This window comes from Terrapene carolina, unplaced genomic scaffold (assembly GCF_002925995.2).
Source record: "Terrapene carolina triunguis isolate 2854851 unplaced genomic scaffold, T_m_triunguis-2.0 Scaffold85, whole genome shotgun sequence".
Lineage (NCBI taxonomy): Eukaryota > Metazoa > Chordata > Testudines > Emydidae > Terrapene > Terrapene triunguis.
In genome coordinates, this window is record NW_020664436.1 from 55,026,624 (window position 1) to 55,052,392 (window position 25,769).

The 25,769-nt window shown below is 41.0% G+C and overlaps 1 protein-coding gene across 2 annotated transcripts in view; it reads left to right on the forward strand.

Annotated features, from left to right (window-relative positions):
* Nucleotides 1-25,769, forward strand: part of ARHGAP18 (Rho GTPase activating protein 18) — a 92,248-nt gene that overhangs the window by 56,224 nt on the left and 10,255 nt on the right. Inside the window, exons 5-12 of one of the 2 annotated variants that reach the window (XM_024210780.3) lie at nt 16-185; nt 2,669-2,834; nt 7,619-7,710; nt 11,554-11,631; nt 13,862-14,021; nt 15,920-16,002; nt 17,694-17,900; nt 18,816-18,962. In XM_024210780.3, coding sequence (XP_024066548.2) covers nt 16-185; nt 2,669-2,834; nt 7,619-7,710; nt 11,554-11,631; nt 13,862-14,021; nt 15,920-16,002; nt 17,694-17,900; nt 18,816-18,962 — 1,103 coding nt within the window. The remainder of the gene's footprint in view (nt 1-15; nt 186-2,668; nt 2,835-7,618; nt 7,711-11,553; nt 11,632-13,861; nt 14,022-15,919; nt 16,003-17,693; nt 17,901-18,815; nt 18,963-25,769) is intronic. The other variant, XM_024210781.3, reaches the window with a different exon arrangement.

Here is a 25,769-nt window from a genome sequence, read left to right on the forward strand (position 1 = left end):
CCCCTCTGTTTTCAGATCCGGAGTTCAACCTTGGTATCAGTGAAAAGACCACCCTGCTTGAGGATGTGCCAGTTTCTGAAACTGATATCAATTTAGAGATTTCATTTGCAGAGCAGGCAGCCAATCTCAAAGACAGCTCAATAGGCAAAATGTGCAAAGACAAAGAGGATGATACGCTACTTCCTGTAGGTGTTTCTCATTCATTGCTGTAGTCATTTCATAAACTTTATTTTAGCCTTTTTAACATTGTTTCTGTGATATTGGTTGGAACAGGAAGATTCAGAATGCTATAGCTTTATTTCTTTTGGGCCCCTAAAGGTCCTGCTCTCATTGGATTGGGTCCCTTCAGTGTGTGTGTGTTTTAGGAGAGTAGTAAATATGGAAATCTTATTCTTATGCCTACTATGTGCCAGTACCTTTTCAACACTGTACCTTATCTTAAAGAAATTGAGGACTAGTAATGCTTAAAAATTAGAACTTTAGCCTGACATGGTCTGCTCAGTAATAGTTATTTTCATTGCAGTTCAGAAAACTCAGGTTATATTTATTGGGGCAGACCCTCAGCTAGACATTAATGGAACTCTGACAATGTCTACCAGCTGAGGGTCTTCCCCATTTAGTGTTGGCCCTAGTTCCTTGCTCACTACACTGATAGGGGTGAGGTGCCTTGCATCACTTAATAGAGACCTCTTTTGTTGGTTAAAGAGCATTAATGGATTCCAGCAGAAGTCTCATGTGGCCACTGAGGCGAAAGGATGAGGATAAAGAATGGGTTGATCTTTACACTTGTAATAGAGATGTACAGGTTGGGGGTGGGTCCCCTTTCAACAGATACATTGATCATTTCTGGATTTCACATTTTCTATGCATAAGCATACTGCTTATGGCACCTGCTAAGGTGCCCAGCACATAACACATGAGCATGTATAGGAATGAGGCATTTTAACGCTTCGGAAAAGATTTAAGTTTTGTTATAACAAAGAGTCAAGGAGTCTTTCCAAAATGTGAGGATTCGTTTCTCCCTGGTTTCACATTTCCATCTCTCAACAGATGTGTCTTATTCTTAATAAGGCTAAATCAATACTAACAGCCTTAGAATTTCACAAACATTAGAAACATGCACTCACACACAAACTACAAATTAATAACCAGTGTGAAAAATATAGCAATTTCTTTTGTCAAACACTGTGTGCAAACATGTCTGAGTAAACTCAATGTTTGGAATAATAATGTTTCAATTTTCTTCAAACACTCAATTTAGATAAGCACACAAACATTTCTGCCAGTAATAATTACTGAACGTTCCCTTAGTTTTAATACAATAAACCTGACACTAATGAAACACTGAGAAATGGTTTTGAAAAATGTTTGACTCACACTTCAGTAATGCAGAAAAAAATAGGAATGGAAACTCTGGCCTGGCTTATGAAAGTCTTTGACTCAATTGTAGAAGAGTCACACATTATTTACACATTCAAAGAACAGTTTACTGGAGTTTTACTTATTGACTGTCTACACACTGAAGTGGCTATGGCTTTTTCCATAACCTTAGGGATGAACAATCCTAAGGCAGCGAAACATTTCAGAAAAGGAGTGATCTGACGATTGATACGTGTGATCTGTACCGACCTTCCCTCCCTCACCCACACATATTCACATGGTCTTATATATTGATTTGAAACAAGAAGCGTATAAAGTGTGTTAATTAAACCCCAAGCAGGAAGCTGGTTACATCCACCAATCATAAATAAGGGCTGGCTCAGCAGCCACACAGAGTTTTCAACCCCAAATTCAGCTATACCTCGGAGCCAACAGAGGCTAGAGGACCATGAAGGTATCCAGGGTCCTTTCCAGCAGAAAGAATGCCATGTCTAGCTTTTGAGTAATCCTCCTGCCGGGTTCTTGGTGTGTTATACTTTAAAAGAGATGCATCCAGCCCTTATCTGCTAGAGTTAGACTTCCTGTATCACAGGAAGCAGAAGTAAAGTCAAATAAGCTCTTATGGGCAGGGCTTATCTTTTTGTTCTGTGTTTGTATCATGCCTAGCTCAATGGGCCCTGCTCCATGACTGGAGTCCAAGGTGGTATGGTAATACAAATAGTAAATAATGAGGGAGGGAACAACAGTGAGCCTCCTATTACTAATTTTTTATGTGGCACCCAAGAATGAGTGAGGTGTAAACACACACATAAGAGGACAGGTTCCTGCCCCAAAGAGTTTATCATCTGTGACCCTGATCCTACAGTCAACTGCATCTAGGCAGACTTCTGCATCTACTCAAAGCCCCAGTGAAGTTGGAACCTAAATAGACAACATAAAAAAGAGAGAAAGGAAAGAGATACCACCCAGAAGTGCATACTAATCAAATTATCTGCGCTAGACCGTGTTCTATCCATCACAGATTTGCTTTTTGCAATCAGATATAGTCATTGCATTGTATAGGTTTTGCCAGGCAAGTTTGATTGTGCAACAAGCATGGGGAATTTACATGCTGCAGACAGCCTGCTTTTTAAACTATGTCACTTTTCTGTGGCACCCATCTGTAGCAACGTGTTTCATTACAAAAGTGGTGCCACAGCAGCAGAATGGCCTTTATACTTGTCACTTTTCTTTGTCCTTCAATGTGTTGAGATTGTTTATTTGCCATGATGCAAATCCTATGTTCTAGAATTTCAGATTGCCAAAGGACAAAACGGGTACCACAAAGATTGGTGATTTGGCCCCTCAGGACATGAAGAAAGTCTATTCCTTAGCACTAATTGAGCTAACCGCGCTGTATGACTTACTCGGGACAGAATTCAAGCAACAAAAAGCCATAAAAATCAAAACGAAAGGTGAGTAGTACAGTTATAAATTCTTTAGAAACAAATGGGTCTCTGTGGGATTGTTTTTAAATGATTCCAAAGAAGAGATATACATTAGCTGGTAATATGGGCCCTGATTCAGCATTACACTGTAGCCAGAGAGCTCCAGACTCTACATTTAAACAGCCTCATGCACATAAACTGTTCCAGCTAAAGAGGATTTTAGCTAACTTTAGTACGAGGCCAGGCATTCTGGGCCAGGCACTGGGCAGATTAGGGAGCAAGGGAAAGGAATCCTCTGGATAGTACTACAGTATGATGGAAGCGTTGCTTCAGAGCCTTTCAGAGATTCATAGTTTCAGAGCTTCCAAGGTGAGAAGGGACCATTAGATCACATAGGTTGACTTCCTGCATCACACAGGCCATAGAATATCATTGTAATTCCTCCTGTTGTGAGCCCAATAACTTGTGTTTGGCTTAACAAAAAGCACTTCTCCAGCCCTATAGCGAGAATCTGCTCCATAGTACCTAAAGCAGCCCCTTTTCATGAAGATGGGAGGATTTGCTTAGGAGTAGATATCTCCTCATCACCCTTATCCTGTTCTATTGCATTGTGCCGAGCTCTGTATAAGGCACAAAATGTGCCACCCTATATGGTCCCTCCACATTCAGCCTGCACCTCTTGCCCAGTGCAATAATTTGTCATCTTTTTCCTGTAGTAACTTATATTGATGTGCCCTAACACATCCTGCATTTCTCAGATCGCAACCTCTTTTTGGCATTTGCAGATCTCCTGTGCATTTCTGTGTTGTGTGTTGGCATGGCATCATATACACTAAAGGGCAGGGGAGGGGATCTGTTGAGGCAGTTCTTGTAGCAAGTCACTGTGGCATCAAGCCACTGGAGCCTATGTATGATCCTGACTCCTTTTCAAAAACTAGAAATATGTGGAAACCTATTTCAAGTTGCAAGAGGTTTTCAGTGTTTTGGTAGTTGTCTGCTTTTCTGACCTTCTGCTAACTGTTTTACAAGAGCTCGAAATGTATTACCAGTTAATCACAAACCCACTTTGGCCAAAACCCTGTTGTCAAGGTTCAATGGATGTGACAGTGAAATAGCTCCCTTTAAATAATTGAAAGCAACAGAGAGTGTTGAGAGACATACAGCAGGATACAATTGATTCCTCTGAATACACTCTTCACTTTACAGTAGCAGAAAATAACTTTTTAAATGCAAAAGCATACACACAACCATCTTTGTGACCTTGATTCCTAAATGAATTTCCACCCTGCAGAAGTTCCTGTGCTACAACCATTAGAAAATGGTGTGCAAGCAAAATACTTTTTTCTCTTGATTTTTTTTATTGTGTATTTGAATAGGCCTTCTTACCAAACCTAGGTAGTTTTAATGTAATATTATCTCTGTCATGTTTTTTAAATGACTGCCAGCAGGGAAAACAAGTAAATTGGCTAAAATTGTTTGTCCTGCACCCAACCCAAAAAGATGAACTTGATTTAGGGGCCCTACAACAATGTGGGAAAGAGGCAGCAGAGTGTCACCCTGCCTCCCAAGAAATGGAGTGGCTTGACAGTAGCTATTCCCACCTCAAGGGTGCAGGACCTCTGGGGGATGTCTATACTACATGTGGGAGCAAGCCCCCCAGCCGGGCCCACAGACTCATGCTAAAGGGGCTTTCACCAATTTCCAAAAAATAGCTGTGTAGATGTTGCTTTGATGTTGTGACTCAAAGCCTGAGCCCGAGCTCCAGCCCCAGCCTGAGTTGCAATATGAAAGCAAAGTCTACATAGCTATTTTTAGCATGCTAGCACAAGGACCTAGGCTGGGAGGATTGCTCCCAGATTCAGTGTAGACATACCCTGTAGCGTCTCTCTCCCCTCTCACCTGCAATGTAATTTGGTCAGAGCATCCATGCGATAGTGGGAGGATGCAGGAAGTCCCTGCAGATTTTTCACACCTCTGTTTGCAGCAGACCTGTGGTCTGCAGCATCTCCATCTCCCCACCTCATGCAGCATGGTTTGGCCATTGGATTCATGCGGTAGTGGGTCCACTAGCCATTTCCCTTTGTGTTTGGGTGGCTGGAGATGCTGGGGAGTACACCGCTCTGTTGCAAAAAGGGGGGTGTGAAACCTTTGCACGGGCTTCCTGTAGCCTGCACCTCCTCCCTCACCACAGCAGACCCACATGGGTTCTGCTATCTAGTAGCTCAGCGAGCATGCACAGGAAGGATTTTGTGTGTGTGTGTGTGTGTGTGTAGGTAGGTAGGTAGTTGTGAGTGCACATATTTTACAGATAATGGCCCGTTTTCAATATACTTGTTAAATAAGGCACATTCTAAAGGAACTCCTTATGGTGACTCATTTGACACTTACGTTGATATAAGAAGTGATATCATGGTTCTATATTCACACCTAAACCCACTTAAGACCGCCTTCACTAAACAAGGATACTGCACCAGAGAAGTAGATCACATCATAGAACAGGCCATCCAAGTGACTCGGAGAACCTGCTTCAGTACAGAAAAAAACCTCACTGATCGCACACCGCTGGATGTCACCTATCATCCCAGATGAGAACCCATACGGGGTGTCATCAAACAGTTACAACCCATATTTGATGGGGACCACATCCTGAAAGAAATTTTCCTGAACCCCCTCTTCTTGCCTTCAAACAACCCCCGAGCCTTGCCCAGCTCATTATCAGAAGCAAGCTCCCCACAGACCAGGACACACCACCTCAAAGTGACACCAGAGGCTGTCAGAACAACAGATACAAAACCTGCAGACATATCTCCACTGCTATGATGATCAATACCCCCCACAACACACTTTTCAAGTGATTATAGTGCATCTCGAAAAACGCATGTTTTTATATGAAGATTAAAGCCAAGTCTTGTTCAATACTTTTTGTAAGCCCTGGTTAAAAATGGCCATTATCTCATCACATCTAATTTTACATTGCTATATGGGCCTATATGTTTACGGTAGGACTGCTCTGCCTTAGATAAATACTAATCAGAAGAGAATGGTTTCTGAGAGAGGTACACTGGAAAATTATTGAATCTTAAAGATTTGTGTGTTGGAACTACTACACATAAAAACATAAGACTGGCCCTACTGGGTCAGACCAAAGGCCCATCTAGCCCAGTATCCTGTCTTCCGATAGTGGCCAATGCCAGGTGCTTCAGAGGGAATGAACAGAACAGGTAATCATCAAGTGATCCATCCCCTGTTGTCCACTCCCAGCTTCTGGCAAACAGAGCCTATCACAACCCATGGTGTACCTCATCCAGGGTATCAAATGCCCCAACAACAACTATGAGGGTAAAACCAGATAATCACTACCGTCTTGAATGAACTTACACAGAAAAATGATTTAAAAAAAAAAAAAGACACCCTATCACCCATGGGTGAACACTATTCCCAAAACAGTCACTCCATAGCTGACTTATTAGTCCTGGTTCTCAAAGTAAACCTGCACAACGTCTTCAAAAAGATGTGCCTGGAAACTTAAAATCATAACTTTGCAAGACACTTAAAAACTATGGACTTAACAGAGACACTGGTTTTATGGCTTATTACAACAATAATTATAATAATAATAATATTATAATAATGGAGATATCCTATCTCCTAGAACTGGAAGGGACCTTGAAAGGTCATCGAGTCCAGCCCCCTGCTTTCACTAGCAGGATCAATTTGTAACACACCCTACTATTTTCTAGCTCTTAATTGCCTGTTTCATTTTAAGTGGTCTTCTACAGCATGTGTGAACCCTTTATGCTTAACCATCTTTCTCACCTTGTATTTAGGCTGGGAAATGTTGATTATCTTCTTCCAACCTGAGGAAGACCTCTGTGAAGCTTAAATGCTTGTTCCTTCCACCAACAGAAGTTGGTCCAATAAAAGATATTACTTCACTTACCTTGTATCACTGTTCTATACACAGTTCCAGAAAAATGACCTTTGTAGGCATTAACCTTATCCTAGCAGAGTAGTTACAAGACACAAGTCTTTAAGGTTCAATAATTTGCCAGTGTACCTCTCTCTCAGAAACCATTCACTTCTGATTAGTATTTATCTAAGGCAGAACACTCTTACCATAAACATATAGGACCATAAAGTAAAGTTAGGTAAGATGAGATAATGGCCATTTTTTAACCAGGGCTTACAACGAGCATGGAACAAGATTTGGCTTTAATTTTCATATTAAAATATTCCTTTTTTGAGATGCACTATCAACCTGTTTACACTAGAGGATGCAAAAAAGCACAATGAATGCTGACTAGCTCTTCTTTCAAAACACAGAGGGAGAGGACTGTTTAGAGTAAAAGTGGATTACAGTATAATTACCTCTATTTCATTTTAGCAGCCACATTCTTGGGAAGCTTACTAAAGCCATTTGCATCTAAACTTGTATTGAGTAATAAAGATCTGCATTTCTCGGTCATCAACACAACAGTTTTCCACAAATCAGAATCATGCAGATGGTTCATTTATGCAGTTTCCTTCACTGTACTGCAGTGTGTGTGGATGGCAATTTGAAGGTAAAACAGAGGACTCCTCATTTATGGGTGAAGGAGGAGATGAACAAGTGCTTTGCTTTTAGCCAAGTGCTTTGTTTAATCATGCTCTGAATGACTTGATTGATGAAGACATTCAGATATGCTGAAGAGAAGATCAATGGCTCTGAATGTATTGAATGGGCTTATCTCTTTGAAAATGTGTTTTGTGCCACTTATCTCATGTATTGGAGCAGATGTGGATAGTGTCTCTATTTTCTTTTCTTTGTGTAGACTCTGGTCTTTTTGGTGTCCCACTGTCAGTTTTGCTGGAACAGGATCAGAAGAAAGTACCAGGCACCAGGATACCACTGATCTTTCACAAAGTGAGTAGGCATGAACAAGTCAGTTTGTTACAAACCTTCTAGATTCTAGAGGTGATAGCATTTGTCCTGGATTCATATGCTCACTATAATCAAGTTTTCACAGTGACATACCATCTCTGTACTGTGAACCTCAAATGTAGCATTCATCTCCATTAGAAGAGACTGTAGCTTTTATTAAGGGCTGTGCTTTGTACTATTAATGCACTAAGTTGGATACATGGCCTTTGTACAGTTCTCTACTCCACTAACTTACTTTAGTTGAGTTAGTGGAGTAGAGAATACAGTTCAGCAAGTAATTGTAAGTTGTTTACATTAGAAGTATTGTGAATTGTCATTGGCATGCTCCAGTGCTAGAGTAGAGTAATTAATTAGGACATCTAGTGAATTATTATTAGAAAAATACATTACTAAGGTGTATTAAGTCAGCCATGATTTGGTCAGGGTTTATTAGTAAGCCCGTGAAACCAGATGTCCAACATCTAACACCATTCCAGGCCAAATTCTGTTTAGCAGGAGTTGTAGAAATGTATTCCTAGGAGAATAGGCCGTTATTTTTCAAGACAAATAATTGAAGTTCTGGAGAGGCCTTTTAGAGGTTTTTGAGAGCTTTTTTGTTATTTTTTTCCACCAAATCAAAAGGAGACTTATAGTAATTTCCTATCCCTCTCTAGGTACTACTGCTATATGATTCGTGCCAGAAATTACATCTTAGGGACTATAAAAAAAACAAAAACAAAACAAAACACACTTCTGAAGAACAATTTTTTTACCTTTTCTGTGGACAAGATTGTACCAAATGGACAGTAATAAAAAAAGGGGGAAAAAAGTCCCCACATCCTCCAAATAGGTCTTCACCCTACTCCACTGCAAATGATATATGCTGGTCACTGCGCTATACCATCAATTTATTCAGTATAGTTTTCCAGGAAGAAAGTTCTACATAAACATTTCTAGCAAATACACTTAATTTATTTGCTGTGTGATCTCATCTTGATTGTAATCCTTTTTTGTTTAAATGGGAAATATGTGAATGGATTTCCCATCTCTCCCTTCTCATTTCTGCAGCACATCCACTACTGGACTTGAGGGTTCATAACAAATTAAGGGAGAATATTTTCAGGAATTTTAAAATATTGGCTGCACATCACTGAAACAAACCAATTCAACAGGAAGATTTTTTTAAAATAAGCATCAATTTTGTAAAAAAACCCAACCTCCACCCCCCTAAAAAACAAAACACCAACTCTGTCATTTTTACTTTCAGTTTTGTGAATTTTATAAATATTGGATGATATAATAACATAATTTTTATGCAGAACGTCCTATAGATATGATTTCAGTAGGGAGTCCTAATTAAAAACTAATGGCATGATATGGCCTGCTGGGTTCCAGACTTTGAAAAGCTAATTCCTATATTAGAACTTTCAAACTAGTTAAAAATTTTAAGAAGCATGGAGCCTGACTCACCTAGATCTCCCTAAGGATGTGGTGGATTCTCCCTCACTTGCACTCATTAAGTCAAAACTGGACGTCTTTCTAAAAGATCTGCTGTAGCTCAACCAGAAGTTATAGACTTAATTAGAAATTACTGGGCAAGGTTCTATGGCCTGTGTTCGGCGGGGAGTCATACCAGCTGACCGTAACAGTCCCTTCTGACCTTCAAAACTAAGAATCTGTATATGGAATTCCCTATTTATACCAATGGGGAGACCTGCAGAAAGACTATGGTACTGATTATCTGGTCTGCTAAGGCCACTTTGCACCACTGAGCAGTGCAAAGCACCCTTAAAACAGCTGGATATAGACAGTTAGAATTCCTCCCATTCAGGGAAACTCAGTTAGGGGACAGCTGGTGGTGTGTCAGCTGCTACCTCTCACCTCTGGCGTAGAGGTGTTCAAGAATGGGTGTAGGTGGGAGGGGGCATGGAGAGCAGAGTTCCACTAAAATTTGATCCATCACTGACCTAAGGCCCAGTGGCAGAAGTTAGAATAGTCCTGCTGCTGGTCTAACTTCTGCCAGGATCAGGAGGCCAAGGATTAAGCTGTTCCCCACAGCCATTGTCCACTATGTCCAAGCTCAGCTTGGATGTGGGAATCAGGATCTATGAGTATTAATAAGTGAAGTCTTTAACCAGGAAAATATATTCTGAACAAATCCACTTTTATGATGTATTCCAACTTTGGTGTCTTTTTTATATTCTCATGATCTGTATCAATCACATAAATTCATTGAATAGTAAATCATCCCTTTTATTTGTGCAATTAAAAATGCTGCTGTACAGCATAGTTTATAGTTCAAACCTTAGTTGGCACAGAAACATGTACATTACAAGTGTTGCCCAAGATAAACACTGCATCAAGTGTTGATCTAGGACAGTGTTTCCCAAACTTGGGATGCCGCTTGTGTAGGAAAAGCCCCTGGCAGGCCGGGCCAGTTTGTTTACCTGCCGCTTCTGCAGGTCCGGCCGATCGTGGCTCCCACTGGCCGCGGTTCGCTGCTCCAGGCCAATGGGAGCTGCTGGAAGCGGCACAGGCCGAGGGACGCACTTAAAGGCTTCTGACTCCTACCTGTCACCTCCCCTGAGTGGAATCCTGCATTAATCCCCTCTGACCGCAGATATAAGGCTGCACAGCTCCCTGACCTATACTGTGATACCCCAGCAGGCCAGACTGCCTAACAGGCCAGCACCTCCACTTTGTTTTCTCTCCAAAAGCTATGCCCAGTGGTTGCCCGTAGTTACAAGTTATTGCACAGCTCCTTCTAAGCAACCACATTTATTCTTATAGTAAAAGTGTTACAGAGAAAACATTAAAACAATAAAAAGAACCTACACACATGCTGGAAAGCTTAACAGAGGTCACCCCAACTCCAACCTTCAACACCCACAACTAGGTTTTCTCCATGGTTACAAGTTCATCCATCTTACATCCAGAACCAGAACAGGGGCTGGGCAGATGAACCATTTCTTTATACAGCTCAGGCCTTTGGTCTTCGCCTTCTGTAACAGGTAATCGGCAGACAGTGACCCTCTTCTCAGGCATAGCTTCAACAGGCTGGGTTTTTGCATAATAGAAGTTGGGAAATTTGCATTAACCTCTCCCTATGGATTTCCCAGGAAATCCACTTCACATTTATTGTCCAAAAAGTCCATACTTGTCTGACACATTTTCAGTATAGTCTTCTGAACTCTCAGGTCTCACATCTATCACATCTCCCCCCAGAGAGGTTACATATAATCCCATCCCACAATAATACATAAACTTAATACAACAAGGTCTTCCAAGAATCTTGCAGGAAATTGCCACATCAGTCACATACATGTAATATAGTATAAATCTTTTACAGTGATTGTTCTAATTTATCTCAGACATGCATAGGATTAGCAATTCATTTGAGTCTGTTATGAGACCATCAGTATTAGCAAACCTGAAGCCTTTTCAGTGATTGTAAGCTCTTAGATCTTCCTTGGTAAAGTGGTAAATGACAGTGTATCTGAAAATTAATATAGTGTCTTTCGTACTACAATAAATAGTTTTTATTAGTGCAGATTTTTAGTGTGATAAGCAATTGGTGGTTTATTTTTGAAATCTGAATAATATCCTATCTCTGTAGAAAGTGTTGACTTTACATTTTCCTTTTAAAAAAAACCCTCTAAATTGTGTACATGAAAAATAAAGGAACAGTATCAGGTGTTCCTTGTAGGACACATATAATTGTATCAATGATAATCCACTTTGCAATCATTTGTATTCAAAAACAGATTTCACTGTTCCATATTTATCTCCCAGTAGCATTTTAATTAGCACCTTGGCTTCATGCAGCTTGGTTCTGTTTATTGACAGCTGATTTCTCAGATAGAAGAGGCAAGATTGGATACAGAAGGACTTCTTCGAATACCAGGAGTAGCAGCAAGAGTAAAGGTAAAATATTGCATGGGCTCTCAAAACCCTGAAAGCCTATACTCATTTGCTGTTTTTACTTTTGTCTTGTTAACACTTTTGTAATGGCAAGATTGGAAATGAAATCTTAATAAAACTACATAAAACAGATTTGATTTAGACTAGCCAAGGAGATGGTGTTTTGATCCAGATTACGTTTGGGGAAGAGGTCAGGAGGTCAGGTTTGAGGCTGAATCAAGGCTAAGATTCAGATTCTGCTGTGCCAAAATCTCATGAGTTGTTCTCACTAGATTTCCAAGCTCTTTGTCTGCACCTGAACCAGGTAAGCCCCCTGAGCCAGATGACTAGTGGGCTGCTATGTAGGCTGTATGCCACTGGAGGATAATATTCCCTGGCCTAATTAAGTCATTTTAAGGGCCAGATTCAACTTGTAGAATAGCACTGAGCAGCCAAATTGCATAGAGAATCTCTTCCATTATCTCTACAAACAGCATTATACACTGCTCAGGTCACTATTCACAGTCTCTTCACTTTACAGAGTGACTGCCAACTACACACAAACCATAACTCAGTATTTGCTTTAATGCAGAAAACAAAATACATGGTGTGATTTACATCAAGATACGGCCTATTATAAGAATGGTCTAAAGAGACCTTAAATTCTAAACAGAAAGAATATTTAAATGGATTCAGCTGCCTCAAGATATCTGCCAGCCTCTGTCATGTAGAACTTTGTCCAACAGCTGCTTCATTAGAAACAACTGAAGGAAAAGAATATTATGGAAACTGGCTTTGTTGATTTACCAGTAACTAAGATGCTTCATGACTTTGCTTAGTGCTTCATTTCCACTTTCCAACAGTTTCACATTTTTGGGGTGATTTTGTTTGTTTTTTGTTTTGTTTGATGGGGGGAGTGTTTCCAGATAAGAGATCATTCACTAAATAACTGCAAAAATAATGAGGATCAAACATTTGGAAGAATTTCTCCTTTGAATGAACCTATTTCTTTTGTAAAACATTGAGCATTATCCATGTTTTACACAAACAGTAGAGAATTTAACAGAAAATAATACTCTTTGTGGTTTCTTTGAAATTTTATTGTCCTCTAGAAATCAATAGAGAATTATAGAATAGTTTTAGAATTCTATAGGCTGGTAGAGAAAATCTCCAGTAAGGAAATAATGGTATAGGTTGGTGGTTCTTTTTAAATTCTGTCTCAATTTTCCTTTAGGGTGGACAGTTTAAATTTCAGCTGTTATGTAGCACACTTGCCCGTCAGCTAAAACACAATCTTTTTATATACAGGGATAGCCCTTCCCCCAGGGTGTGGCTGAAGCGCTTCCCTTTTCCTGGTGCTTGTTATCACCCACTTTTGGAGTAGCTTCTCCCCTCTCCTGGCATGGGTCGGGTCCTGGATTCTTTTTCTTGGTGCCTAGGTGCCTCCAGGTCTCCTGAGCCATCCAGTAGTTCAAGAATTAATGGAGTGAAATCTGAAGTGGAAGGCATAAATCAGGAAAAGCAGCTCTGTGACATGTTCCCACTCCTTGTGAACCCCCCTGAAGACTCTCCAGTATGGTTGTCAAAGGGTGGTGATGGCTAAAGCAGCCTTCCCCCTCAGAACCACACAGTTATATCTGCAAAAGACAATGTTGAAGCAGTCAGTGTTATTTGATGCTGCTTACCCTCCATGCTGTAGAACCCAATCCCCACCTCAAAACAAGGGCAGGTTTAAGGTCCAACACAAGTGAAGACTCCTTCAGTAGGGACTTGAACATCTGTGCACATGCCTTATGGTTGGTTTGAGCTTCTCCACAGATGTCAGGCCATCCACAAGTTTGGATATTTCCCTGTGCTGCAAGAGGAAGAGGGGACCAACTTTGCCTCAGCGGAAGGTATCAGTAGGAGATTCTTTGAGTCTCAACTTGCATAATTATCTGGCTCTTATCAGGCTCTTTCCTGCACAAAGTATCATATGACCCTGAGGAAGGATTTGGCCCTATGGGTACGCCAATTCCTGGGAACAGCTATGCTGTCTTGTGTCTATTAGCATTTGGTTTTAACTGCACACTTCTAATACTTCTGGTCTAGAGTTTATCTTTTTGTAGCAAAGTAGCAATAGCAGGTGGTGCTTGAATGATAATGTGTTTTTTTCAAAGGGTGGAAGGTATTGCTATATGGGAAATGCACATATCTTCCACCAGCGTGAATAAAACTCCACATTGGTGGTACTTTCTGTTCTGCTTTCTTTCAGAGTCTTTGCCAAGAACTGGAAGCAAAGTTTTATGAAGGGACTTTCAACTGGGAAAGTGTGAAGCAACATGATGCAGCAAGTCTTTTAAAACTCTTCATCCGAGAACTGCCTCAGCCACTACTCACTGTGGAATATCTCAAAGCTTTCCAGGATGTGCAGAGTAAGCAGCGTCCCTTCTGGGTCTCAGATTTACAGAGGCGACACCACAAACAGCAGCGTATTAAACACAGAGAAGGGAGTTATCTCAACAAATAAACCTTGGCTGTGAAACCATTTTCACTAACGATACGTGAGCCTGAACAATACATTAAATAGCAACAGGATTAATTCTGTCCAGAAAATATTGGCTGTTGCTTTGCTGATGTTCAAATGAAACATTTTTCACAGAACATTCATTTATTAGGACACATGGGAAAGAAAACACACAGATTTATATAATAGTATTTGGGAAACACTGAATTATAAGGCAAACAAGATTTCTGAGTTGCCTTCACTCACTGCTAGCTTGAGGTAGAACTCGAGTTTTGCCCCAAAACTGACTCCCGTCCACACACACAATTCTCTAGCTTGAGTTAAGTGGTGCTTTATGCTAGAGCGAGCTGGCTTGTCAAGGAGATGTGGGTTGATACTTAAGTACTGCTGATACTTGAACTAGGAATGCAGTGGGGATGCAGTAGTTCAAATAACAACTTGCCATCTGCTGAGCCAATAACTCGGTGTAGCACAAGTGTTGTTTTTCAGTGTGGTTGCTCATCACTGGAGCTAGGCTAGCTTGATTGGGGTAACTCAAGCTCTCTGTTTCAGTGAAACAAGCCCTAAAAAACTACAGTTAAGATAGTAGCAGTTTATAAATGATCATTCTCTTTAAATAAGCAACAGTGAGGAAGTTACAGTTCAGCAGGAAATCAACCAGAAGATAAAATATGCTGCTTCTGCTAATATTTGGAGGATATTTAGTATCTATTTGCCAGAAAAAAAATCAGAGCTGTTGATTACCATCAGTTCCCCAATAATCAGCCAGTTACTGTGAGAATCTACTCTAACGTAGCCTATTGGCTAATAAAGCACCATTCTGGGCAAGAACACACACCAGTTGCTTTAAAAAGAGAGTGTGTGGAATACTGATTTTGCAATTCCTTAGAAGTCCAGCAGGTGTGGGGAGCCCCTCTTTTATTAACTCCTCCAGCCAACGCAGGAGGGTTCTGACAGGTTTCAAAGAAATCCATTTCCTGTTGTCCACGACCAGAAGAACTGGTCACTTTTGGAGGAAGGCATTAAGAGGATCCCAAAGGAGAGAGAGAGAGAGACACACACACACACACACACGAAATCTCTTCACATGTCACAGGAAAGTGGCCAGGATTCTAGAGTACATGACACAAGTCATGAGGGGGTAGGGATAAAGGTTTAAGCCACCTTTGTGCACCCCTTATTTTGCAGCCAGTGAGCTATAGGTCAGTTCCTAGTTGCAATTTAGAGTTGCCCCAGGAATGCTTTAAGTTGTGTGGACTGCCAGTAGCCCTTTGGGGGCTGTTTCAACAACCAGGGATTGCTGGGAACTATGAAGGCACTGTCCATGTCCTCATTCCATTAGCCATATTGGCAGCCAGGAGAGGGTCATATAGGAACTCCTTTGGTGGCTCTACCACATCCAAGGAATCCTCGCATGATTAGATTAGATCCACAACATTTAAGTCTGTTTTATGCCAAGGATGATGGTGCAAAATAGACCAGAGGATCATTTGTTTGCGTAACTATTTATTTTAAATGTGCCTGTCTGTTCTGCAGGTTCATGTGCAATAAAATAAGTACAATTGTTAGAGAATATGAACATCGTCATGAAAGTTATCAACAACATCCTCAATACTGCTATTATCACTACTGTTATCACTGCTGGGTCACTGCTGCAACTGCTGTTGCTCATTAACATTATGTAGAAAATCTATGAACAGGAGAAACTTGACATTTTACAAGAATATTTAACTTAAAATCATGCCTTTTCTGGAGGAAAAAATATAAAACTTTTAAATAAATGAGATGTATATGCTTCCTTGGCAGATCTTCCAACTAAGAAGCATCAACTGCAGGCATTGAATCTTTTGGTACTACTCCTACCTGAAGCAAACAGAGACACTTTGAAGGTTAGATTGGCTATTCACTTTTTTAAAACAATGTATGCATTAGAAAAGTGAGCTTATTTTTAATGTATCTATTGTGAAAAGTTCAAGTACCTTTTAACATTTTAACTAGCTGGTTGTTACTTTTTTCATATTTGAGGTAACTTAAGACAGAGAGTAACATTTTCAAAAGTGTGTAAGTGACTCAGAAATCTAAGTCTCATTTTCACAAGTGACTTGAGCACGTAGGAATCTAAGGTTATGTCTCCACTGCAGTCCCAGACGTGATTGCAGCTTGGGTGAACAGACCTGCGCTAGCTTTACTCAAGCTAGCAGGGCTAAAAATAGTAGATGCTGTGGAGCAGGCGTCAGCAATGCAAGTAGGTATCCAGGGCCCTTGGTTGGCTTGTAGACTTCACACTGAAGTTCATACTGCTGCATCTACACAACTATTTTTCGTCACGCTAACATAGGTATGTCTATCTGAGCTGTAATCACACCTCAGATTGCAGTGTAGACATACCTTCCGTCTCACTGAAATTCTGTGGGACTTAGACTCCTAAAGTGCCCAAGTCACTTTTGAAAATGAGTCTTGGGCTCCTAAATCAATTAGGTGTTACAATCTAAATACCTTTAAAAATCTGGGCCTTAAGCACTTCTGAAAATTTTACGAGAGATTCTAACAATAACGATCTTGTAATGAACCACCTCTCCTTCAAACCTTCTAATCCTAGTCCCAATTCAGTACCTTTTCTGCAGCAGCTATTGCTGGTTTACATGGAAAAACAATTTTAGAATCGCACGGAGATAAAAAGGAAATAAACTCACTTGAATGTGATGGGTGCGGTTGTTTGACTATATCCCAATTTTTTATCTGTACTGTTTATGTTCCCTCTTTGTGAGTTAGGATTTCCCCTTGATATCAACTGCCCCCATTGCTCTAAACCTTCCAGATCACTTTGCTGTTTGGTTCTGTTCTCCTCTGCTAACAGTTTTGGTCACTGTTGAAATTGCACCAGACAAAGAAAAATTTTAGAAGAGCTGTATATGGTGCAGAGTTGCTTGGATAGGTGCTTTTTTTTTAGTCTAGTCTGACAAAACCACCACTGGAAATGCACAGAGGCTGGGCTAGAGATAGCTGAAAGTGTCATTGCTTAGAGACTGACAGATGCTTTGTCACTGTGACAGAAGCAGTTCCACTGACTACCTGTGGCTCACAAAGCACTGCTCTACTCATGTGTAGTCTGCATGACTGGAGTAAATAAAGAAGGGTTTCAGCACAGCTTAGGGTCCCAGAGCCCGGGCGCCAGCCTGAGCCCAAATGTCTACACTGCAGTTAAACAGCCCCTTAGCCCAAGCCCCATGAGCCTGAGTTAGCTGGCACGGGCCAGCGGCCAGTGTCTAATTGCAGTGTAGACATACCCTTAGATGCCTTAGAAAATTTTACCCCAAAGCTAATGAAGAATGATTTACTTCTTCACACTCTCAGCTCTAAGTCAGGGTTTCACCTCATCAGTAAAGTGGTGTAAGGAAGTTCAGATTGCAGCCTTGTGTATAAACCCATCTGCACTTCCCATCATTGTTTGCTTTTTTATATAACCCTATTTTTTAACAAGGACATAAAAAGCCTTTTCAAAGAATACGTAACACGATGCTTCACTCTATATGATTTTTTCATGTGCAGAACTTGCCTTCAAGTGCTACTTTCATTTCAGATACTGCTTGAATTCCTCCAAAGGGTAATTGATCATCGAGATAAAAATAAAATGACATTAAATAATGTTGCAATGGTGATGGCCCCAAACCTCTTCACGTTTCATGGGTTAGGCTCAAAGACTATTGAACAAAGCGAGTTTGTTATGGCTGCTGGAACAGCAAACGTCATGCGCTTTATGATTAAATACCAAAAACTTCTTTGGACAGTAAGTTTGTTCTTTAAAAAAATGTGCATTTTCCCTAAGCCTTACAAAATCACAATCAAACCATCCATTGCTTTCAAAGAGCAAGGAGGCATCTGAACCCCTACCAGTCATGTAGAGGTGAGATTGACACACTGGAGGGGGGGAGGAGGGGAAGGGAGGGAGAGGCAGCAAAGAGCACAGCTGGGCCCTAACTGATGGGTAATTTTCAGTGAAGTTACACCAATGGCAAAATCATTATAGATGAGAGCAAAATTAGACTTTCAGTCTGACTATTAATGTGATATATAGACTATATATCTATGTAGAATACCTGACCTCAGAGATAAGTCATCTGGGATACCTGTGTATAGTCTATAACAATGACCCATCTAATGAGTAATTTGTTTCTTTCAACCTCAAGATCTTTGTCTCCTGTTCTGAAATGTATTTCAGTATAGGGCCAGTCATTGTCCTTTGAGAAAATTAGTTGTGTCATGACAGTCCCTATGAAAGACCTACAAGCAGGATATAGGTCAGCCCTGTGAAATTTGGGGCTTTGTTTTCCACTAGCTACCTTAAACAATCTCCTCCAACAGCCTCACACTTACAGAATTATTATGGGGCAAACTCTGTAATTCAGATTCCTTATTTAATATTTTTTGATTCAGGGAAGTAGAGACACTATGTGAGGGCCCATTCTGCCACTCATACTCATGTTGAGACCTTACTCCTTAAATAGCCCCATTAATTTCAACACCAGCAGATCCCAAATGTGAGGTCAAGGCCTTAGATTGTTTCTGAGTGTTTGTTACTGGAAATAAGTATTAGCTTTTGCAAGGCCCATCTGACAGCCTGTCACTTAGAAAGTTTTGGTAGGTGTTTAGTATTTCAAGGAAGTTATATGTGTGTTAATAATTAAGATGTATATTCTTTCAGATTCCTAAATTTATTGTCAACCAAGTGAGAAAGCAAAACACTGCAAGTCAGAAGAAGGAGAAAAAGGACAAAGCTATGAAAAAACTGCTGAAAAAGATGGCTTATGACAAGGAAAAACATGAAAAGCAAGACAAGAGCCCCAATGATGTAAGAAATTAGGCTCTTGTCAAATCATAGTTATTGGGCCAAATTCTCCTTTTACTTAGAGTGAAGTGAATTGATTTACCTCGATGTAGCTGAGAGGTGACTTTCAATTCTTGGGTGTCCAACTAGACACACCTTAAAGGGACCTGATTTTCAGAAAGTGCTGGGCACCCATCCTGTGAAAATCAGGTGCCTTTAGCATTTTTTCAGTTCGGATACTCAAAAAAACAAGCACACAAAATCACTGTATACTTCTGAAAATCTCGTCCTGAAGTATTGTCGTCTTTTATTATGTTTATATATCCTAATAACATTTAAAACATGTTCATAAATTATCTTTTAGCAAATAGTACAAAGGCTTAATTGGAGACTGTTAAACTTCCCAAAGTATATATTATGATTGTTGCTGAATATGCACAGAATTGATTGCGTTTCCAGGTAGAACATACCTTTTCTGCTGCTCTTTGATTTTTCTGGGTACATTGTCATGATTCCAGCACAATGTTAATTGATGGTGAACCATAGAAGAGAGCAGTGGAAGGCCACCACAAAAGCATAAAGGTCTATGCATCACATTCTTCTTTATAATAATTTCATTATATAAAGCTACACTCAGCAACTATATGTAGAGCATATTATTCAGTTCTGGACACTACCAGATCAGATGGTAGCCATGTTGGAATGTGATCACAACTGACTTACAGCCAATAACAAGGTCAGTGAAAAACCTGTCAGGCACTGTAATACAATATCTGGGTGGGGAAAGGAAAGGGATTTTTAAAATCTAGTAGACTGAGAGGATTATTGTTTTTTTTTTAAAACAGGGATGAGGACAAATTGTCAAGTTGTTAAGTAACCGAATATACAGTAGAACCTGTACAAGACACAACCCTTATAAAACCACTGTCATAGAATCATAGAAGATTAGGGTTGGAAGAGAACTCAGGAGGTCAGCTAGTCCAAACCCCTGCTCAAAGCAGGACCAACACCAACTACTCATCCCAGCCAGGGCTTTGTCAAGCCGGGCCTTAAAAACCTCTAAGGATGGAGATTCTACCACATCTCTAGATAACCCATTCCAGTGCTTCACCACCCTCGTAGTGAAATAGTGTTTCCTAATATCCAACCTAGACCTCTCCCACTGTAACTTGAGACCATTGCTCCTTGTTCTGTCATCTGCCATCTCTGAGAACAGCCGAGCTCCATCCTCTTTGTAACCCCCCTTCAGGTAGTTGAAGGCTGCTATCAAATCCCTCCTCGCTCTTCTGCAGACTAAACAAGCCCAGTTCCCTCAGCCTCTCCTTGTAAGTCTTGTGCCCCAGCTCCCTGATCATTTTTGTTGCCCTCCACTGGACTCTCTCCAATTTGTCGACATCCTTTCTGTAGTAGGGGCCCCAAAAATGGACACAGTACTCCAGATGTGGCCTCACCAGTGCCGAATAGAGGGGAATAATCACTTTCCTCGATCTGCTGGCAATGCTCCTACTAATGCAGCCCAATATGCCGTTAGCTTTCTTGGCAACAAGGGCACACTGCTGACTCATATCCAGCTTCTCATCCACTGTAATCCCCAGGTCCTTTTCTGCAGAACTGCTGCTTAGCTAGTCGATCCCCAGCCTGGTGCATGGGATTCTTTCGTCCTAAGTGCAGGACTCTGCACTTGTCCTTGTTGAACCTCATCAGATTTCTTTTGGCCCAATCCTCCAATTTGTCTAGGTCACTCTGGAGCCTATCCCTACCCTCCAGTGTATCTATCTCTCCGCCCAAGCTTAGTGTCATCTGCAAATTTGCTGAGGGTGCAATCCATCCCATCATCCTGATCATTAATAAAGATAAAAAGCAACAGAGGGTCCTGTGGCACCTTTAAGACTAACAGAAGTATTGGGAGCATAAGCTTTCGTGGGTAAGAACCTCACTTCTTCAGATGCAAGTAATGGAAATTTCCAGAGGCAGGTGTAAATCAGTATGGACATAACGAGGTTAGTTCAATCAGGGAGGGTGAGGTGCTCTGCTAGCAGTTGAGGTGTGAACACCAAGGGAGGAGAAACTGCTTCTGTAGTTGGATAGCCATTCACAGTCTTTGTTTAATCCTGATCTGATGGTGTCAAATTTGCAAATGAACTGGAGCTCAGCAGTTTCTCTTTGGAGTCTGGTCCTGAAGTTTTTTTGCTGTAAGATGGCTACCTTTACATCTGCTATTGTGTGGCCAGGGAGGTTGAAGTGTTCTCCTACAGGTTTTTGTATATTGCCATTCCTGATATCTGACTTGTGTCCATTTATCCTCTTGCGTAGTCACTCTCCAGTTTGGACAATGTACATAGCAGAGGGGCATTGCTGGCACATGATGGCATATAACACATTGGTGGACGTGCAGGTGAATGAGCCGGTGATGTTGTAGCTGATCTGGTTAGGTCCTGTGATGGTACCTGCCTCTGGAAATTTCCATTACTTGCATCTGAAGAAGTGAGGTTCTTACCCACGAAAGCTTATGCTCCCAATACTTCTGTTAGTCTTAAAGGTGCCACAGGACCCTCTGTTGCTTTTTACAGATTCAGACTAACACGGCTACCCCTCTGATTAATAAAGATGTTGAACAAAACCAGCCCCAGGACTGACCCCTGGGGTATGCCGCTTGATACCGGCTGCCAACTAGTCATCGAGCTGTTGATGACTACCCATTGAGCCCGACAATCTAGCCAGCTTTCTATCCATCTTATAGTCCATTCATCCAATCCATACTTTTTTAACTTGCTGGCAAGAATACTGTGGGAGACCGTATCAAAAGCTTTGCTAAAGTCAAGATATATCACGTCCACTGCTTTCCCCATATCCACAGAGCCAGTTATCTCATTATAGAAGGCAATCAGGTTGGTCAGGCATGACTTGCTCTTGGTGAATCCATGTTGACTGTTCCTGATCAGCTTCCTTTCCTCCAAGTGCTTCAAAATGGATTCCTTGAGGACCTGCTCCATGATTTTTCCAGGGACTGAGGTGAGGCTGACCAGTCTGTAGTTCCCCAGGTTCTCCTTCTTCCCTTTTTTAAAGATGGACACTATATTTGCCTTTTTCCAATTGTCTGGGACCACTCCGATCGCTGTGAATTTTCAAAGATAATGGCCAATGGCTCTGCAATCACATCAGCCAATTCCCTCAGCACTCTCGGATGCATTAGATCTGGACCCATTGACTTGTGCATGTCCAGCTTTTCTAAATAGTTCTTAACCTGTTCTTTCACCACTGAGGGCTGCTCACCTCCTCCCCATCCTGTGTTGCCCAGGACAGCAGTGTGGGAGCTGACCTTGTCTGTGAAGACAGAGGCAAAAAAAGCATTGAGTACTTCAGCTTTGTCCACATCATCTGTCACTAGGTTGCCTCCCCCATTCATTATGGGACCCACACTTTTCCTGACCTTTTTCTTATTGCTAACATACCTGTAGAAACCCTTTTTGTTACCCTTCACATCCCTTGCTAGCTGCAACTCCAGTTGTGTTTTGGCCTTCCTGATTACACCCCTCTGTGCTTGAGCAATATTTTTATACTCCTCCCTAGTCATCTGTTTCCACTGTCTTAAGATTCCGTCCCATTGTAGTCCCAGATACAGAGTACAATTTGGCTTCATATTCATTACAGCACCATCTTCATTAAGCAACCAATTTTTGTCAGTCCCAGAAATGATTGCTAAGGATAGATTTCAATGTAACAGCCACTCAGCATAAACACATTCTGATTTTAAATTGCATGTGGTTTTTGGAGAATTTGTTTCCTGTTGGTCTGAAACATTGGATCTGCTAATTGTATTGTCACTCTTAATATGGGGTGTTTACCCCAAACACACAGATTGCATCATTATTTCCAATTAGTTAAATATAACTTACTTTTAGTTTATTTACCAGTAAAATCTACTTTATTAAATTTAATGCATCTGAAAGAGACCCTGTGAAGGTAATAGATATTTTAAACACACAACCAAGTAACACCAAATATGTGTTTCCCTTGTATCATAATGAATAAAAATTGGGCTTGGATGACTATAACAGATCTTCTTTAGCAGAGGTCATATTCCAGATTTCAGTGAGCTAGAGACATCTTGTGGAAGGCTGTAAAACTGCACTGGCCTGAATTGTCTGATTTCCTATTTCATTTTTGGCTGTGGGCAAGCTTTGATACATAAGGAGTACAGTTTTCTAATGTAAGCAAGTTTATCAAGGCCATTAGAACAAAAATTAGACCTGTCAGCTGTTTGATTTATGCCACATGTGTATGTTGCAACATCCCTCTGATCTTCCTGTCTGTTTTGTTCTTTTGTCCTGGGTAACAGGATTTCTGAAATGTATTAGTTTTTTCGCAGCACACTGCAGCATAGGATTCATGTTTATATCAGTTCCCTATTTTCTCACAGGAATAGAACTGGAGAGAGGCTGAAAAGAATGTACACATAAAAATCCATGTACTTGTACAAAAACACAACCCTGGGGGTTTGTTGCAAGGTGATGTAACAGAGAAATATATACTTTTACAAGAAAACAACCTCTAATTTGTATAATTTAGAGATTTTTTTTAGGAAAAGTTGAAGTATGCATGTGACATTTAAAGGTAGGTTAAATAACTTTCCAGTTAAACTTAGATGTCCACTTCTTCACAGAATTAAAAAACTGATGGTGTATTTGCAAGGCAGCCATAATTTAGGAAGTAGAAATATATCAGTAACTAGTTATATTGGGATATTAAAGTCCTCTCCACAGTCACCCCAAGAATACCTATCTGAAGAATCAGAGGGGTAGCTGTGTTAGTCTGGATCTGTAAAAAGCAACAGAGAGTCCTGTGGCACCTTTAAGACTAACAGATGTATTGGAGCATAAGCTTTCGTGGGTGAATACCCACTTCGTCAGACACATGTTAGTCTTAAAGGTGCCACAGGACTCTCTGTTGCTTTTTATCTGAAGAATGGTCATTGTGCAACATTCTTTGCAAAAGTGCTACCTCTAGAGATGGTTGCTCTGGTATCAGTGTTGTACCACTAACAAATCAGCATTTCAAAGTCCTGTATAGAGTGGCTCAGAAGTGGCATTTGGGGGCATGGTATTTGACTGCATTTCTGCCATTAGGCAAAAGCTTAGTCCTTGATCCTGCAAACAAATGGATCAGTGCAGACCCTTGCATACAATGAACTCCATTCAGGTAAAAGAATCTGCAACATTGCATCTGTACTGCAAGATGGGGGCTAGAGTTTTCAACATTTCTTACCTATATTCAGAGGGCTGATGCAGGATTTGAAACATCTCTGACCAGGACACAATTTCAAAACAGACTGCTTCCCCAGACAGTACTCAACTTTCCTTCCAAATACACATGCAAACAGTGAGTTTTCCATCTATCTATCTTTTAAAACGGAGATAGCCAAACATTAACATGTAATTCCTTTACACTTATCATTTAAAATGGAAATGGCATATAGATTCTTTGAAAACAGTTCAGTACAATTAGGATGTTGGCACCTAAAAGAATGCTGCCATCATCTGCTGCAATACAGAAACTGCAGCAGAATATAGTGAAGTAGTTCAATCAATCAGTATTTTTAGATCTTTTTTTATTTTTAACTGCTGGTGGTGGTGCTGAGCATTTACAGTCAAAAACATCTGTCTCTCTCCCCCCGCCCTCCACAAGCCATTTAAGAATTAGGACTGAGGTTTCATGTACCGGATCATAACCCAGCTGTAAATATGCCTGTATTATTTCAAGTACTGGCTTTAAGTCTGAAAAGGCTCTATAGGGTTACTGAAAAATCTAATTTCAGTTTATTTCATAAATCCTTGTTACCTGTACAAGGCATTCCATAATATTTGATGCAGGGAAGCACAGTATTCATATTTGGATATCTTATATTATTCAGACTTGTGATTGTAATGTATAGTTCCTGATTACACGAAATGCCTTCTTACAGTGATGAGACAGTAAGTGATACGTCTGGACTTGTTCTTTAGAATACTGAAATAACTGAGATAACTGTAGAATACTGAGATTTCAGGATTCTCAGGAGCACATCTTTAATTGTCCATCTGTTTCCTTGTTTGCAGCACTAGACTTCTAAATAAATGGGGCTAATGTCTACACAATTTACATACCTGCAGTCCCACAGAAGTCAGTGTGTGGGTTATAAGTTAATGCCAGAATTTTAAAATTACCTTAATATGTGCAGGATAGTTTCTAAATGGCACTAGGGTCTCTTTTTCACCCTATAGCCTGTGTGTGGTCGATTATCTTCACCTTTCTGCAGAGCACATTCCCTATGCACCATTTAAGTTCCACTGTCAGAGTAGGGGCTAAGTAGGACTTAAGTGTTAGACAGGCTTTGCTTTAATGACTACTTCTTAGAAGCTCCTGAGGGTTATTTGCTTTCCAAAACATCCATATTTACGGCTGTGTGTGCCAGATCCATGGCTCTGGTTAAGTCTCCTTACTGTTACGGTGCAAGGACCAAGCTGGACTTGAAATCAGCTTTAGTCAGGCAACTGGGGGTTCCCTCGAGGTAGGAAAATCCTTGGATGGCATAGCCAGTTATATGTCACCCACTATCCCATCTCTCTTGGCATAGGGGACATTACAGGGCAGAGAGGGGTCATGTCACAGGCAGGACCAGGGCCGGCTCCAGGCACCAGCCCACCAAGCTGGTGCTTGGGGCGGCACCTGGAGGGGGGGCGGCGCGGCGCTCCGGCCCCCGGGGAGAGCGGGCCCACGGCCGGGCTCGCCGCCCTCCCACCGGCGCTCTGGCTGCCCTCCCCCCCGGCGCCCTCCCCCCGGCCGCGAGGGGAG